The sequence below is a fragment of the Rhopilema esculentum genome, chromosome 20, assembly GCF_057945365.1.
Source record: "Rhopilema esculentum isolate cy_ngs chromosome 20, ASM5794536v1, whole genome shotgun sequence".
Classification (NCBI taxonomy): Eukaryota; Metazoa; Cnidaria; class Scyphozoa; order Rhizostomeae; family Rhizostomatidae; genus Rhopilema; species Rhopilema esculentum.
Genome location: NC_142834.1, coordinates 10,611,888 through 10,630,376, shown reverse-complemented (window position 1 = coordinate 10,630,376; position 18,489 = coordinate 10,611,888). Strand labels below are relative to the sequence as shown.

Sequence of the window (18,489 nt, the reverse complement as noted above, 5' to 3'; positions counted from 1 at the left end):
AAAGAGAGAACTCAGGTTCAATTAATAATCTTTTCTCACTTTCAAAATATCTTATTGCTTCTCTTACGATGACACACGCTTGCTAACGAATAAAAATGATATATTAAAACAGATTTAGATAAAGAAAAATGTTGTAAACAAAAATGTGAGCTCTTGAGTATAAACAAAGTTGAAAAAAACTAAAACAAAAATTGACGCTTCTTGCGAACACATTTGCAAACTTCCACAAACTTAAACTTTTGCATCACAAGGTAAAATTACCTTGAAATATATCTAAGCTCAAATCAAAGTATCAAGATTTTGCTAAAAATACAAAAATACAGTTGTCTGCAACTAATTCCAATTTGCAACTTCTTGCAATAGCAAACTTCTGTTTATGACAGTTTTAAGGTATGATGATCTGCATTTCATCTTTTAAATCGTCAGGATGTGGCATGCTTTAACAAGCTTATACAAAAGATTATAGTACTTGTACAAACAATTTTGTTCATAGAATAACGCAGATTGTAGATTTAGATAATAACTCAAATTAAAGATAAATGGTTTACCTATCGCGAAGAATGTCTTTTCCCAAGTACGGAAACTGGAATTCTCTGATTTTTCCCTTGATCAATTGATCTAGAGTATCGTGCAGCAATGGCTTATGTTGCGTGTATATATTTTCAACACCCTGTATGAATGGAATCGCAAGAGTTTCAGGTAAGAATGAGCAAGTGCTCCTAATTAACTGGTCTTAGATACTTGCTGCTGTCCCTCAATTTATATTACTTATCAACTGGAAGACCAAAAGAGCCTGTACCTAACTGTTCAAGTAGCATGGAATGACGTGCGAATTCAGGAATTCTTCCTCAAGCGGTTGGAGCAAGGTCTCTAAGAGGATGGCTTAAAATAATCTGATACAACACCACTGATGGTTCAATAAGGAGAATAGTTTTTAATTAGATACAATGTGCAATAAAAATGGGGTTTTCAGCTAATTATTACATCCTGCAATTGACGAGACTATTTTTGCTAATAAATATAATAGCTTGAAAATGGTGTGAAAATTTCTCATCAAATAGCTTTAGACCTTTCTCTATAGAACGGCCTTAATCAGATAAATGTGCTTCACGGTTCTCAATTCTTAATAAACAAAGGAAAAAACTAAAAACATTCTTTGTCACCTTTAACCCTTTGATAAAGCGTTTCGTCATTTGCAATGCACTTTTACTTTGGCCGAAAATGTCACTGGTTCTGACTGTGGCTCCAGCATAATCAATAATATTCAAGATTATCTGAAAAAATCAGCATCAGTAATGAAGTAGGGGAATTTACAAATGAATAAATACTGAAACTGAGTTCCTATACTGAAAATGTTGATAGGAAAACAGGATTTGGAATAATACACTGGAAAAAGATTGCGAGTGGGTATGACCAGGGCACGACTTCACTCGCTTGTTTATTCTCTTAACTGTTTAAGTTAAAAGTAGCAAATTTCATGTCTGCAATCTAAAAATCTGTAATATAAAGAAGCATTAAAAACTGCTAAAGTTTTCTTAGAGTTAAGTAAGAAATAAATGTTTCATCAAATATATTCTTTCTGGAAAACGAGGAGGACGAAATCATGTTTCTTTTAAAATAGGGGTGGGGTAAACCAAGGATGTGTTTTAACAGTTCAACCACAGATCTATTTCAGTCACAATAATTATCAAGGCAGGTATGAATAATGCTAATTGAATAAAGCAAAATTATGACTCAAACTCCATACCCTCATGTAATTGTCACTGACTGCTCGCTTTTGCAGTTCGTTGCGAAGTCCTTTTATGTCGTTGCTTGTGTTCCGCTCATATCGAAGAGTGTACAGGAGAACAAGTCGGGTAAGATCTAACGGTGATATCCTTTCATTGCCATGTATCATTCGACGTAGAAGCTGTCACGAGAAAACATAAAAAGGTCAATGGAATGGGCTCAGTTGTGGGAAAATAAAAAGGGGAACAAAGCTTCGATACTTCGGTTCAATTCCATAGTTGGACAAAGTTTCCAGCCAGGGAAAAGCCTAAGGTTGTGCTTCTACAGTGAAATAATTGATGGGTAATACAAAGAATGACAGGAAACAGTGAATTCATTCATTTATTGGATACAAGCAAAGGTATGCGGAGATACTACCAAAAGGTTACAGCATAAAACTATTTGATTGGAACAGGACAGTTGAAGACTTATTTAAAATCATTTAATATACAATATCCACGCATTACTATAGCTAACTTAAAGACCCTTCTCAATAAGCAAATAACATTATGTGCATATAGGCAATGGCATTTGCAAAATAGAATACACATGTACCTTAAACTGAACTCTTCTCGTTTTTTCTAGCCCAAGTAAAAACATTATCCAATTATGAAACTAAACAATAAAGTAGCTATTCTGTAATATCTTGATCAATTGCTTTAACTTGCAGTCATATTTCATGAGCCTCGTATTACCTGTAAGTGCTGGGCATGATCTGATCTGCATGCAATGTCTTGTTCCAGTTCAGATACTTCAAGTAAGCAGAACTCACTGACTAACCTCGACAGCTCACTTACAACTGTGACGTGTTTTGAGACCGTTCCTGACATTTTCCTGAACTGAGGATAGTTTTCAACAAAAGCCTGTGAAAGAAGACAAATAGTGTGCAAAAACATTGATATTTATGAAATTCTAGACCATAAAGGTTTCTAAGCATGCAAAAACGTGCCATAGAAATAATTTCGATATTCTTAATCTTCATCATACAAAATGCGTATTTATTATCATAGATCTGATCTAGGTGTATCTTTCTACGACCTTCATCATAGAATGATAATTATGCTGAACGCTCATGAGTGACTCCAATCAATTATCACGACCAGATTATCACGACCAGAAATTTTTCATTTTTCTTCTACCATCAAAGGGTTTCTCAACAGACAGAATGACCTAGACACATGAACAATGTAAAATAAAAACTGAAAAAATGCATCATATAAACACAGAATCTCAAAGTGTAGCCTGGTACTGTCAAAACTGTTGTTGCTTTATGTATAGTACAGTGCTAGCTAGAGCTTCTAAATAAGGTGGTTACAGCAGCATTCAAAATTCTACTTGTTTCAATCACAGAGCAGCGATAAGATCTTCAAAGGAATCCTTCTACAATTTCAATGCAAGATAGTAATTGAAGTAATTGACAGATGGTGAAGAAAAATGGAATTCATGCCAAAAATATAAATTGCTCCAGTTGGATTTTACTTTTCAGTGGAGAGAAACATCGGATCAATGAAGGTATTTAAAGCCACTAGCGCAGAGATCTGGGGGTAATAGCAATGCTCAAAGATTCATTTAGATACCAACCTGTTTGTTGGGGGTTCATAACGAAATCGATCAAAAGTTTTCCATTTTCTCCATCTATTTTCTATTTTAAGATCGCATACAAAAAAATGAAACCTAGTGTTGGTAGCCTTCGTTTTAACGTTCTACGGATGCCTACAAAAAGACTCTCTAGATATTACTTTAGGAATATAACTTCAAAAAAACCTTCATGTCGGCAATGGAGTCCAATTTCTGGTTGCTTTTTGCAGACTTCTGAAACTCGTCCATTAACTGTTTCATATTTGACGCAATCTCACCGAAGTTAAGGTACATGTTCTAAAATCAAACAAAAACGTGATAAAATGCGATGATAAGATGTTGAATTATCAGCCTGGTTTCCAAAAAATTTCTGCTCACTGACACTGTCGCATGACACTGTCATGGTACTTCAACACATTGCAGTGAAAGTTTTGTCTGATAGTTGGATAGTTAAAATTGAAAACCAATTTGCTCAATAAACAGTAATGTCAGATAGGAGGATAACCAGGGGTATTTGAAAGAAAGCATATGACATAGTTGGTACCATTTTATAGTATCTTGGACATGCTTATTCTCGTCACAAATAAACCATTGTTATTTCTATGGATAATCTTCAGCAATGCTCGCTACAGTTTTTTTTCACTAAATTCGCTCCTATCAAGAAATGGCCTTTTAGTCTGAAGTGCCAAGGTATGCCTGTTGAAATCATTAATACAGCAGACCAATAATGGTGTGAGCTATCATTTGAGGGCTATGAAGTATTATCAATCATAAGCAAAATAAAGCATGCACGCACATCTCTGTAGACTTCGTCGTGCTCAGCTGACAAAACCACTTCCTACAAGACATCAAATAAGAATGAAGCAATGAACGTATAGGCAACCTTCAACAATCATAATGACAGCAATGCAATTGAAATTAGGCTTTCGAAGGAAACTTTCGAAATACCTTAAAAGGATCAGTTTACACAAGATGATACAATGGTAAATGACTTACTACCTACCTTTAAATCTTTACTGATTCCAGGCACTCTAGACAAGTCGATTCGATTGTTCTTTATACCAAGACGTTCATGAACCATGGCCTGGTACGTCCACTAAGATTTAAAACAGAAGATAAATTTCAAGATGTTGGCGAAATGGCTCTGCTTGAATTCAGTTGCAATAGATCAATGTTTGTTTAGAGCAAGGTTAATTTTTTTGATAAACACATGATTTTATTACAAACCTGATTTAGCAGAGGTGTGACAGGGTCATCTCTTCTGTCAACAATAAGAAGCAACGGAGGGACATCGGACTGCCTAAATTCAAAAAGGCCAGATTCTTGATACATTTTTTGCTGAAAATGGAAGAGCAATAACCTTAAACTAAGTACATCGATGGGTTAGGAACTGAAAAACAAACTGAAACAATTCCAATATAATGCTCAAATTATCAACCTATTGAAAGTACTTTCCTTCTCAGCATGCTTGAGAATGATTGATAAACAAGTATTGCATTGTAAACCGTGAGAAAAAGGAAAAACACGCTAGTCAAAGGATAATTAGGTACGCAATCGTTTTATGATTAAACTATTGGAGGATTTAATATCATAACTTGTTCAATCAAAGATCAAGAAATAGCGTACCATGACATTCTCTGCCAATCGCTTGCACATTGATGATGACTGCTGATACCGGATTACAGGTTTTTTCTTAAGTGAAAGCAGCAATGATATCAACCCCTCTGCTGTCCTCTCTTGGTGTTCATAATCCCATGCAGCTGCCTGGAATGCAGTAGTAGCTCCATCAAAATTTCTAGATGCCATTAGTTTATTTTTTGACAGTTGGTACTAATCAACCACTACTTGAGCTGTTAATATATTGCACAATAATACAACAGAGGCAAAACAATACCCTCCATTTCCCATAGGATGCTATGTGCTTAGGACATGATATAATCTAAACATAACTGTATCTTGTTCCAAAGATACCAAAGACACCATGTTTACAGTGACTGACTATATGTGCAAATTTTCTAGAGCAAAAATCAAAGGTTTCCTTATCAACAAATGACGCAACAAATGATTCTGAAAAGTGTCTTTGGAAGAGCATTTTTCAGCCAATAAAAATTTTACAATTTCAAACATTGCCCAAGTGAGTAATCAAAGGACCTCACAAAAGTATTTTGGTAGCCCTGCATCATGCAAAACAAGCTTTCAGAGGCAACTAATAGAGCTGCTTTGGTTGGGTAATGTTTACCGCATTTAAACAATTTTTACCTAAAGTTTGTTTGTTGGTTTGTTTGCTTGCTCCGTTTGTTTGCAGCATGTTACCTCATAGATAGAATATTAATGCAATTTTGCATTACGAAATGGTGTGAATTTTGAAGTTGACTTACCTTTGTGCATCCTATAATATTCAATGAAAAAATATGTGGAGCAACAGCAAAGTAATCACCATAATACTCCTATCAACAGAAAGAAAAATAAAAATCATAATTAAGGATATATCTAAAAATTTGTATAGTTACAAATAACATCCTCATAACAACCAGATCTAGCTGCAGGCTTTTTCTGTAACAAAACTTTTTGGGAAATATAACATCTTTAATCATTTACAGAAAACAGACACTTGTCATGGAATTTGTCACTTACACTGTATGTATTTTGATCAAGCACAAATAAATATACGCATGAGATTTTTAAAATGTAACCTGAACTTCTTTGACAACTTCTTGGTCATCTGCTTCTGCCAGAGCTTTAACAATGCTTTTTTGCACAACATTGCTGAAATCTGCCAGTGAACAAGTGATAAATATATTATTTTTAAGCAAAAGTTCAAAACCTATTGATGAGGGTCAAAATCTGTTTATCAAATTCCTTTAATAGATAAACAGGTTTTACATTGCAATGGCTAAGTGACAACAGTCAGTGTTCCTAAATCCTTTTTGTGATTGTTTTGTTGTTATTTTTGTATAAATATTTCTTGGGTTACATAAACATCAACCATGGAGTGATGAATCAAGTTGTGCCTCAAATGATATGAAAAATAAATGGCAGCTGCCTTATTATTTTGTTTGGTACTTTTGGAAATAATGAAGTGATTGTCAGTAACAGCAATGGTGGTGCATAAAATGCAGAACAATTGGTATTAAAAAAGAGCATCAATACATTTTAAACAAATTCCAAGGACTAGATGTCTTAAAATACATATTGTTTATTCTAGTTTGATTAAAACGTCAGTTGACAGCAAAATAATTCATTAAGAACAAATTACTTTTAGAAAACTCCCTAAAGCAAATTAAAAAAATTCTCTTTGCAGAATATAATAAAAGGAGCAGTAGATTGCAAGTTTGGTTGTAGATGATGATTTTATATAATATGCACTAAAAATTTGATAAATCTTTTCCTATTGAAAACCTTATACATACTTAAGTCATGTTGAGGCTAAATGTTGATTTGTATATGACAAACATAAAAATACTTACAAAGATAATAGGAACCATATTTTGGAGCATGTAACTCTTTTTTCAAATTTTCTTCATTTTCCTAAAAGAAATAATTTGTTTCAGTTACAAAATTTCTTAAGAAAAGGCTTCAAATTCAAAATGATAATTTGAATTGTTTCTAAAAAAATTAAGGATGCTGCAAGCTAGAGAAGCTCTACTTTTGCATAAAAGAGAAACCAATGTAAAGATTTCTTACTTTATGTTCAAAATGGCAAACAAATATCAAAACCATTCAAAAAGCAAAATCATATACAAAAAGAAAATGTATGCATACCTTTGTTGGCCTGAGAAAACAAATGGCCTTAAGATGCTTCATTGTTTCTCTTCCTTGGGAATCAATTCGTTCAAACAAATATACTTCTTTTTGCAGAATTTCACTTTGTGCATAAACCATACTGACAATCCCAGTCTAAAAGATAAGTCTAAAAGTCTAAAGGAAGGCCTCAGATTTTCCATTGCAATACAGGGGCAAAATTTGCTAACACTTAACAACTGAGCATCTTATTGTGAGTAGAATATACATTGCGACTTAAACTAGGGATTCAAGCCTTTGCTTTTTCAAAAAAAAATATACTCTATTGTCAAAAGACAAATAGCAACTAAAGATTCATGGTAGGGGTGCACCAAAATGTGCAATATATATTCCAAAAAATATCATAAAAATTTTAGTATTTCAAACTGAATCACAGGCTGACAATGATTTTAGCATAATGGCTGAAATACTACTTCAATTAGAGAAGTAATATTTTTTCCTAATTGTTTTTTAACACAAGTTCTGCTCTGAAATAAGTCTGAGTAACTGATAACTTACGCAGGGTTGTTGTACAGTAAGAAACAAGAAAAACATAATAACTACATCATAGATTCATTAAGTTTAACACATATTGAGTACTTTAACAACATATAATTGTTCCAGGGTTAGTTATTGTAAAAATGAGCTAATTCCTTTGCAAATTTTGCATAAGTGTCTCCAAATCTATTTTTAAAAAAAGCCTGCATGATGGGGCCAAGACCTACTTTGTCAATGATAAAATCTAATTAGATGAAAAGGTAGGTATATTACCGTTTCCTTGTCCATAAGTAGCACTTTCATGCCAGGACCAGAATCCTCAATCATTTTTGTAATATATTGCTTTACAGCAATTATTACATTCATCTTTGCATTTGTTCTTCAAGGAAAAGCACAACAGAGAATTGATATAATTCAAAACAAAATCTGTTTGAGAAAAAGAAGTCAAATTATTTCATCACACAACTCCTGTAGCTTTGCCCTGCAACCAATACACAAAATATATTTTCAACTGCTATTTTTTTCCTTTTCCTTTTCTGAAAATGAAGAGTTCCACTGTCTATCTTATTACAGATAATGCCCTTTACATCAGGCCTACATTTCGAAAGAAAATTGAAACTTTCCTAACAGGCTTCTAGTGGATTGTAGCAATGAAGAATCTTAATGGGTGGAATTCTTCTGTTCTCATTTATTCATATTATTAAAGCAAATTAGAAATTAGACAGTAAATTTTAAAACACATTGTATCAATCGACCAAACAAACATAAATATAGGGGACTGATTGCTACTTTCAATACTTAGGCCCCAGTCTGGATTTCATGGCAGCTTTTTAAGAGATCTCAGGAGTGCACAAGTTATTACCTGGGAGTGCAAGAGTGCATTTATGATAAGTGTGCACATTTGAGTGTGCATCAAATTTCTCAGTGATTCTTGAGTATGTGCATATTTTTTCGACACTTTTCCTGTTTACATCAATTTTACATCTCCGAGGAAATTCATGATTTAAAGTTGAACTACGCTTACCTATCACTACCATCAGTGGCCGTTATTCAAATTCCTAAAGATTTGGCAAGTAAAGAGATAATTCAAAAAATAATGTTTAAAAAGGACAAAAACAGAGCCGGGGTGGTGTGGAGCCGCCGAAAATAGACAAGTGGTAAAATAGGAGAATCCGGTCTCAGGCAGAAAATAGACAAGTCCCTAAAATATCAATTTTTTTAAAAACACTAATTTATTAAGTTGTTTTAAGGAGCTAAATAGCATTATATAGCGGTTTTTACGATTTAGAACAACATTTTAGGCCTTGATAGGAATTCAACAGTTTTAAAAACGAGATTCTCTAATGTTACTACTAGCAGACGAAGTCTTATCGTAAAACTACCCTGTCATTTTAAGTCAAAATTATAAATCAATCTTTTTCTTGTTATACTTGATTGAATTTGACAATAAACGCTCAATATTTTATAAAAAACAAACGAAAACAGACCTTCCTTTGGCTGGCCTCCGTTAGCTGCTTTTGTCATCCCTCTGAAGGATCCAAATTACCGCGCGGAACAAATTACCGTTCATGATAACCAAACATTGTATCATTACATCAACATTAAAGCCAGCATATTTAAATATCGCTACCCAAGCAACAGTTTGAAGCTAATCGTACTTCCATTCTTCCGTGCTTGCATTTCCCCCGGAGAAATTCGTACATTTTAGCACGGATCTCCGTGGCTCCGAGCAGGCAGAAAATAGACAAGCCGGCTCCGACTTTTAACGCAAAAAGTTATTTGCAGAATTTCTTCATACCTCGCTGTGTTTTCCAGTCTGATAGAGTTTTTAAGCAATTCTTTACAGCATTTACGTCTAGAAAAACCTTTTTATTTATTTCAAACGAAATATTGCCATGTGTTCTAGCACGGCTCCGACTTTTTGTTCGCTCTTAGAATAGACGAGGTCAAACGTTGAAAACCTGAACATGTATCTTGACCCCTGGTGTAAATGCAGCATTTATCCAAGAATTGATATGTTATTAACGTTTTGATGCATTTCCCCCGGAGAAATTCATACATTTTGGCACGGATCTCCGTGGCTCCGAGCAGGCAGAAAATAGACAAGCCGGCTCCGACTTTTAACGCAAAAAGTTATTTGCAGAATTTCTTCATACCTCGCTGTGTTTTCCAGTCTGATAGAGTTTTTAAGCAATTCTCTACAGCATTTACGTCTAGAAAAACCTTTTTATCTATTTCAAACGAAATATTGCCATGTGTTCTAGCACGGCTCCGACTTTTTGTTCGCTCTTAGAATAGACGAGGTCAAACGTTGAAAACCTGAACATGTACCTTGACCCCTGGTGTAAATGCAGCATTTATCCAAGAATTGATATGTTATTAACGTTTTGATGCATTTCCCCCGGAGAAATTCATACATTTTAGCACGGATCTCCGTGGCTCCGAGCAGGCAGAAAATAGACAAGCCGGCTCCGACTTTTAACGCAAAAAGTTATTTGCAGAATTTCTTCATACCTCGCTGTGTTTTCCAGTCTGATAGAGTTTTTAAGCAATTCTTTGCAGTATTTACGTCTAGAAAAACCTTTTTATTTATTTCAAACGAAATATTGCCCTGAAGCAAGGAACCTATGGCTAAATGTTGTGTTTGGGATTTATAGTCTCACAATCGTTGCGAAACATGTCTTTTTAAAGAAGAGAATTGGGAATGCTGTAATTGTAGCAAAAACCAAAAACCATCTAAAAGCAAGCGAAAGAGCAAAAGTTACATTTATAGCCTTTACGTAGCTGTATAGTCTTCAAAGATGTCATCGAATGTTAAAATTAGCAGCTGAAGTTGAGTTGTAAATAAGACGTAACAGTATAATACAAAACAAGTATAATAATGACGTTATAGTATGATAAAAAATATATGAAAGATTTTTCTTCTGTTATCTGCCTACTTTATCATCCGCTACCTGCCTATCTTAACAGTGAAAGAAAACGAAAAGTCAGAGCCGGCCTGTCTATTTTATGGAGCCAGGCCAGAAAAGGGGCAAGATTTCGTTTTAAAAGGGTAAATACTGCAAAGAATTGCTTAAAAACTCTATCAGACTGGAAAACACAGCGAGGTATGAAGAAATTCTGCAAATAACTTTTTGCGTTAAAAGTCGGAGCCGGCTTGTCTATTTTCTGCCTGCTCGGAGCCACGGAGATCCGTGCCAAAATGTATGAATTTCTCCGGGGGAAATGCATCAAAACGTTAATAACATATCAATTCTTGGATAAATGCTGCATTTACACCAGGGGTCAAGATACATGTTCAGGTTTTCAACGTTTGACCTCGTCTATTCTAAGAGCGAACAAAAAGTCGGAGCCGTGCTAGAACACATGGCAATATTTCGTTTGAAATAAATAAAAAGGTTTTTCTAGACGTAAATGCTGTAAAGAATTGCTTAAAAACTCTATCAGACTGGAAAACACAGCGAGGTATGAAGAAATTCTGCAAATAACTTTTTGCGTTAAAAGTCGGAGCCGGCTTGTCTATTTTCTGCCTGCTCGGAGCCACGGAGATCCGTGCTAAAATGTATGAATTTCTCCGGGGGAAATGCATCAAAACGTTAATAACATATCAATTCTTGGATAAATGCTGCATTTACACCAGGGGTCAAGATACATGTTCAGGTTTTCAACGTTTGACCTCGTCTATTCTAAGAGCGAACAAAAAGTCGGAGCCGTGCTAGAACACATGGCAATATTTCGTTTGAAATAAATAAAAAGGTTTTTCTAGACGTAAATGCTGTAAAGAATTGCTTAAAAACTCTATCAGACTGGAAAACACAGCGAGGTATGAAGAAATTCTGCAAATAACTTTTTGCGTTAAAAGTCGGAGCCGGTGTACTATGCGTTTCTGCATGGGCATGCGTTTCTGCATGGGCCGAGACGCATATGCGTTTCAAGTGTTACAGTGTAATGGCGGACATGCAGGGCCTAGCTGTGAATGGCGTGAAGCGCATATGCGTTAGACAGGACACAAATGTGTTTCAACGGATGTGCGTTTTCTGACAACTTTTAATAAAGGTTTGTGAAATGATCCATCGCCACAAAACTTTAAAAACATATTTAGACTTGTAAGTTAGAAAACAGCAACTAGTTAATATAAAGCTAAGAATATGTGATATAATCATGCGTTATACGAATAAAATTATGCAGATTTACACAAAGAGCTTCCTCCAAAATGATTCCCATAATTCAAAGCCAACGATATAAAATTAGTTGCTGATTTACGACTATTCTTTTGGCTAAAGAACCAGATAAACTTGTTACACAGGTCAAGGAATCAAATTCTGGGCAATTTCGAATAAATCACAGATAGTATAGAATTCCTACCATTCTGATAAAAAAAGTAAACCAGTTAAAGTTGATTTACATCCTCCACATCTCTATTTTCAGTAATATATTAAGGTTTGCAAATAAATAAGGCTGAAGATGCTTACCAATCACTTACAAAAATATAAAATTTACTATTAAAAACATAAAATTAGTGAAATACTTGTTACAATAAAAAAACCAAAATTTGAATAAAATATCTTACACTATCTGCTTTTGCAAGCTTTGCATTTATGGGCTTTTATAAATATATATTTTGAATATCTAAAGGGAGTCTGAGTTTTTCAACTCTGGTTATAGTGTTTCTCGTACTTTTTCCTACAAAAATAATGGTTTGATATTGATTCCAAGGCAAGTTGACAATTGTAGTTCATCAAGAGACGTTAGATTGTGAGGAATTTTTTCCACCAAAGCTAGCTTTATGAAGCTAGAACATAGATGTGATATTGGTTTGTAGACCTCTACCAAAAGCAAATACAGGTTCATTTGATGAAGGCTTAAAGAGCTATCAGTTTCCAATAATTTTTCAAATATAGAAGCATCACAAATATATGCTATTATAAGCCCCTCTCTTAAATTCACTTTATCTTATTGTTCAAATTTTCTTTCTCGAAACACCAAAATCAGCAGGCAATAGCCAATCTGAGACATCAACGGTTTTAGTTTCACAGGCTCCATGAAAATTGAAATACGAGTTAAAGCATGACTAGATGTTTTACAGAACAGTTGGACATGTTTTTAAAGCTCGATTTCTTATTCAGATTGATGCCTTATTGCTTCTTCTCATCACCGAGGGTGTCTCGATCGAAGGATGTAGGATTTGGGTTGTCACAGCCCCGCAATAGTAGTTTTATAGGAATTTTCAGGGAAAATCAGTTCAATGGAAGAAAGATTGTAAGTAGTTCAGAGCCCCTACGTCTTCAGAGATCAATAAAGAATCTGAGGCAATGATTGTTACTCCGTTGGTTAATATGATATTCAGGGACAGATTTACCAGGACGGGGCTGTAGGGGGTGCGCCACCCCTCAATATTTGTGTGTCCTTTGGTAAATTTTGTTTTGATTCGGTTGAAAATATTTTTGGTGGTTAGTAGCTAAAAAATAATTGAACAATTTACTTTTTTTATTTCCTAAACTTCTTCACCTTGAAGCGAGAAGTTTAATTTCTAAAATGGGCCTTTCCATCATTTTCCAGTTACCTGAAAGGTGTGGCACCAATATCCAATCAAACACCCCCCAATCATTGCCGCTGAAATCCGTCCCTAATGATATTCCCGCGAAGGTTTTGAGATTTCTTGTTGGTACTAAATCGGAAAAACCAGGCCTTCTTCAAGTAATTTTGAAATTTCCTTACTGCAGGAATTTTTTTCACTCAGGAAGTTTCGTAAGCAACACCCCCCTCCCCCCTTTCCTAACAAGGCCTGTCTCGCTACGGCTCTATTAATCACTTTTCTATTTTGGCCTCTCCCAGTGGCAGCTTTTTAAATCGATTTGGGGGCACTACTTTTCCAAGTACCATTAATACTCGATTTGGCCCGGGGAGGAGGGCGGTTCTTGTAATTGGAGATGTTTCTGTAATGGGCTAAAGCAAATTTGCTTTTTTGAAAATTTTGTAGCGCTGCCTGAAAAAAATCAAAATTGTAAAAGCTATGAATTGAAAAGTGACTGTTTGCATCGTCTTTAAAACAAAAATAATATCATCAAAACAGATCTTTTTTAATACATGATTTATCACTGGCTAAAATCATGTACATTATTCAACGATAAGCCTCAAGTGGGGCTTAACAACATGGGAACTGATTTGTCGGGGGCTTATACAGGAGGGACCCATTGGTGGCTTTTTCTATTCTCTGCTGCATCGCACTTGCCTCTTACAGAGAGAAAAACAACAGAAATTATGACATTTCCAAATGAATGAAGCATTCTCGCAATAACTTTCTTACGCAATAAAACAGAGCGCCTAAAAACCAATATGGGTTTTTTAATCATTCATTATCTAAACGATAAAAATTGCTTCTAGTAAGTTAGTTTAATCTTAAGACAGCAACTTTTTTTAAGGATAGATCTTTTTTATAAGAATTTGATTTTAATGCGGGTTCCAATTTTGGAAATATGATCGTGAATGAAGAAAGGGCTAACTGTTTTAACACCTTGACTATGTTTGTTGATTCCCAAATGCTCTCTACATCGAATCATGAGATTTCGAGATGTTTTGCCATAATAAATGGCGCTGCAGCCACTACAAGTAAACTTGTAAATAACGTTAGAGCACAAAAGTGGAGTGTCGCGGTCTTTAAAGATGAATGAATTAGAGATTGGTTTAGATGATCTGAATACGAATTAATAAGTTAATCCGTGTCTTTCTCGACATACAGTTTAAACCTACTACTAAAACCTCTGACCTTGACAGTAATAAACAGCTTCTCTTGTTCCTTTTACCATTTTAAAGAAACTATAGCCTCGGCATTAAGAAAAACATTACTACGCTCATGAAGAAATGCTACCCTGATGTTCAGCTGAAATTCTCTGAAACTCTTAATGAATTTTTAATAGTAAATTTAATAGAAAACCTTTATGAAAAGCACTCTTCAGTTATTCAAGTTGTCCTCTTTCAGTATCTTATTATTATCAATAACCGAAAAGAGAACAGAACATTTTACCAGTTTAACCACAATTTAAACCAGCAGAAACATCACTAATCGTTGAGTCTAAACCGTTAAGAAACATCAAGACATACAACATTTAGTGTTTGAAAGGGCATGGTTTTTATAATTTTTCCAAGGTTTTTTATAATTTTTTATAATTTCTCGTTGGCCCCTCATTTAAATATCCCATCGACATTATCCCTATCAAGTCTTGCAAGTGTCCTTTAGGACGAACAAGAAGAGATGGTTCGAAAACTTTACATGCCCCATGCAGAAACGCATAACACTGAAATTTTCTATGCGTTTCTGCATGGGCCTAAGGCAAACTACAAAAAATGATAAAAATTCAAAAATGCTATTTGCATGGAAAAGTTTGACCTATATCAGATTTTTGCAATCATTTCTTGCTAGTAAACATTAATTTGCGATGAAATTCGATGGTGTTTTGATTTTAGATGCCCCATGCAGAAACGCATAACACTGAAATTCTCTATGCGTTTCTGCATGGGCCTAAGGCAAACTACAAAAAATGATAAAAAATTCAAAAATGCTACTTGCATGGAAAAGTTTGACTCATATCAGGTTGTTGCAATCATTTTTTGTTAGTAAACAGTCATTTGCGATGAAATTCGATGGTGTTTTGATTTTAGATGCCCCATGCAGAAACGCATAACACTGAAATTCTCTATGCGTTTCTGCATGGGCCTAAGGCAAACTACAAAAAATGATAAAAAATTCAAAAATGCTACTTGCATGGAAAAGTTTGACTCATATCAGGTTGTTGCAATCATTTCTTGCTAGTAAACATTAATTTGCGATGAAAGTCGATGGTGTTTTGATTTTAGATGCCCCATGCAGAAACGCATAACACTGAAATTCTCTATGCGTTTCTGCATGGGCCTAAGGCAAGCTACAAAAAATGATAAAAAATTAAAAAATGCTACTTGCATGGAAAAGTTTGACCTATATCAGATTGTTGCATTCATTTCTTCTTAGTAAACAGTCATTTGCGATGAAATTCGATGGTGTTTTGATTTTAGATGCCCCATGCAGAAACGCATAACACTGAAATTCTCTATGCGTTTCTGCATGGGCCTAAGGCAAACTACAAAAAATGATAAAAAATTCAAAAATGGTACTTGCATGGAAAAGTTTGACTCATATCAGGTTGTTGCAATCATTTCTTGCTAGTAAACATTAATTTGCGATGAAATTCGATGGTGTTTTGATTTTAAATGCCCCATGCAGAAACGCATAACACTGAAATTCTCTATGCGTTTCTGCATGGGCCTAAGGCAAGCTACAAAAAATGATAAAAAATTCAAAAATGCTACTTGCATGGAAAAGTTTGACCTATATCAAATTGTTGCATTTATTTCTTGTTAGTAAACAGTCATTTGCGATGAAATTCTATGGTGTTTTGATTTTAGATGCCCCATGCAGAAACGCATAACACTGAAATTCTCTATGCATTTCTGCATGGGCTAAGCGGATGGTAGTTGTTCATCTTATCAATAGCATGATTGTAATTTCGTTTTCTGAGTTTATCATGTCAAGAGGTTTATTTATTTGAGTATTTGATATTTTGTTAATTTCTAGAACTTTGATTTCGTTTTGTATTGTTTATATTGGATGTGCGCGTTGTGTGCCTCACAGCTAGGCCCTCCATGTCCGCCATTACACTTTAACATTTGAAACGCATATGTGTCTCAGCCCATGCACAAACGCATGCCCATGCAGAAACGCATATGACACCGGCTTGTCTATTTTCTGCCTGCTCGGAGCCACGGAGATCCGTGCTAAAATGTATGAATTTCTCCGGGGGAAATGCATCAAAACGTTAATAACATATCAATTCTTGGATAAATGCTGCATTTACACCAGGGGTCAAGATACATGTTCAGGTTTTCAACGTTTGACCTCGTCTATTCTAAGAGCGAACAAAAAGTCGGAGCCGTGCTAGAACACATGGCAATATTTCGTTTGAAATAAATAAAAAGGTTTTTCTAGACGTAAATGCTGTAAAGAATTGCTTAAAAACTCTATCAGACTGGAAAACACAGCGAGGTATGAAGAAATTCTGCAAATAACTTTTTGCGTTAAAAGTCGGAGCCGGCTTGTCTATTTTCTGCCTGCTCGGAGCCACGGAGATCCGTGCTAAAATGTATGAATTTCTCCGGGGGAAATGCATCAAAACGTTAATAACATATCAATTCTTGGATAAATGCTGCATTTACACCAGGGGTCAAGATACATGTTCAGGTTTTCAACGTTTGACCTCGTCTATTCTAAGAGCGAACAAAAAGTCGGAGCCGTGCTAGAACACATGGCAATATTTCGTTTGAAATAAATAAAAAGGTTTTTCTAGACGTAAATGCTGTAAAGAATTGCTTAAAAACTCTATCAGACTGGAAAACACAGCGAGGTATGAAGAAATTCTGCAAATAACTTTTTGCGTTAAAAGTCGGAGCCGGCTTGTCTATTTTCTGCCTGCTCGGAGCCACGGAGATCCGTGCTAAAATGTATGAATTTCTCCGGGGGAAATGCAAGCACGGAAGAATGGAAGTACGATTAGCTTCAAATTGTTGCTTGGGTAGCGATATTTAAATATGCTGGCTTTAATGTTGATGTAATGATACAATGTTTGGTTATCATGAACGGTAATTTGTTCCGCGCGGTAATTTGGATCCTTCAGAGGGATGACAAAAGCAGCTAACGGAGGCCAGCCAAAGGAAGGTCTGTTTTCGTTTGTTTTTTTATAAAATATTGAACGTTTATTGTCAAATTCAATCAAGTATAACAAGAAAAAGATTGATTTATAATTTTGACTTAAAATGACAGGGTAGTTTTACGATAAGACTTCGTCTGCTAGTAGTAACATTAGAGAATCTCGTTTTTAAAACTGTTGAATTCCTATCAAGGCCTAAAATGTTGTTCTAAATCGTAAAAACCGCTATATAATGCTATTTAGCTCCTTAAAACAACTTAATAAATTAGTGTTTTTAAAAAAATTGATATTTTAGGGACTTGTCTATTTTCTGCCTGAGACCGGATTCTCCTATTTTACCACTTGTCTATTTTCGGCGGCTCCGGGCCACCACTGATGCAAAAACATGATCTTACAAGCAGGGCCACAGAGAGAGGGGCAAGGGGGCAAATTGCCTAAGGTCCTTGATGTCTAGGGAACCTTATAAGAAAGGAATTCAATTTTAAAAATGGAATTTATTTGTTTATAGTTGAATGATAGTACTCCGTTTATAGTGAAATGTGATAATGAAACAATTGCAAGAAAATTACTGCAAACAACATTCTGCAGCGTATTCTGCAGTCAATCTAAAGAAAGGGGTCACAAAAATTTTCTGCTCGCTTCGCTCGCAAGTGTGCCTTTTCTTCAGTTTTGCCTCAGCCCCACTGAAAACTTTTTACCGGTCCTAATCTGGAGTGGATCGCTCAATTTAGAATGACACATTCTTTTCCAATCTCAGTTCTGGACAAATTTAAAAAGTCATTTTGCAATATTTGAAAAAACTTTCTAATTTCAGCCCATGTCCATCTTTCGGGTGTACAAGAGTGCACCATTATTTTACAAAAATCTCTCGGGAGTGCAGGCTGCCATGGAATCTATACTGGCTTAGGCCAACCAGGAACACTTGCTGTTACGAGAGGAGGAAGGCCCATCTGTTTTATGGAATATTAAAACATTATGTATCCTACGTTTAACATTATCAACTCGTATCTTACCTATTTATGTCTAAAGAAGGATAAAACCACAAAGTTTTCGAGAGCCAGCAAGTTGAACCTTCGATTTTCAATGTTGTTCTTCTTGTCCCCAAAATGAAATAATCGTTTGAAGGCGA

The 18,489-nt window shown here is 35.1% G+C and overlaps 1 protein-coding gene across 3 annotated transcripts in view; it reads right to left on the bottom strand.

Annotated features, from left to right (window-relative positions):
* LOC135687482 (vacuolar protein sorting-associated protein 45) overlaps nucleotides 1–18,489 on the bottom strand; it is a 20,106-nt gene extending 1,617 nt beyond the window's left edge. Inside the window, exons 1-16 of one of the 3 annotated variants that reach the window (XM_089114688.1) lie at nucleotides 18,374–18,466; nucleotides 8,648–8,681; nucleotides 7,897–8,002; nucleotides 7,108–7,242; nucleotides 6,813–6,873; nucleotides 6,039–6,118; nucleotides 5,724–5,792; nucleotides 4,972–5,109; nucleotides 4,573–4,683; nucleotides 4,349–4,441; nucleotides 4,142–4,183; nucleotides 3,532–3,642; nucleotides 2,463–2,630; nucleotides 1,748–1,909; nucleotides 1,164–1,274; nucleotides 549–670 (exon numbers count right to left, since the gene is read on the bottom strand). In XM_089114688.1, the coding sequence (XP_088970814.1) occupies nucleotides 549–670; nucleotides 1,164–1,274; nucleotides 1,748–1,909; nucleotides 2,463–2,630; nucleotides 3,532–3,642; nucleotides 4,142–4,183; nucleotides 4,349–4,441; nucleotides 4,573–4,683; nucleotides 4,972–5,109; nucleotides 5,724–5,792; nucleotides 6,039–6,118; nucleotides 6,813–6,873; nucleotides 7,108–7,242; nucleotides 7,897–7,989 (1,496 nt within the window). In that variant the 5' untranslated portion in view covers nucleotides 7,990–8,002; nucleotides 8,648–8,681; nucleotides 18,374–18,466. Of the gene's footprint in view, nucleotides 1–548; nucleotides 671–1,163; nucleotides 1,275–1,747; nucleotides 1,910–2,462; nucleotides 2,631–3,531; nucleotides 3,643–4,141; nucleotides 4,184–4,348; nucleotides 4,442–4,572; nucleotides 4,684–4,971; nucleotides 5,110–5,723; nucleotides 5,793–6,038; nucleotides 6,119–6,812; nucleotides 6,874–7,107; nucleotides 7,243–7,896; nucleotides 8,050–8,647; nucleotides 8,682–18,373 lie in introns of all 3 variants that reach the window. The other 2 variants (XM_065204049.2, XM_065204050.2) reach the window with 2 other exon arrangements.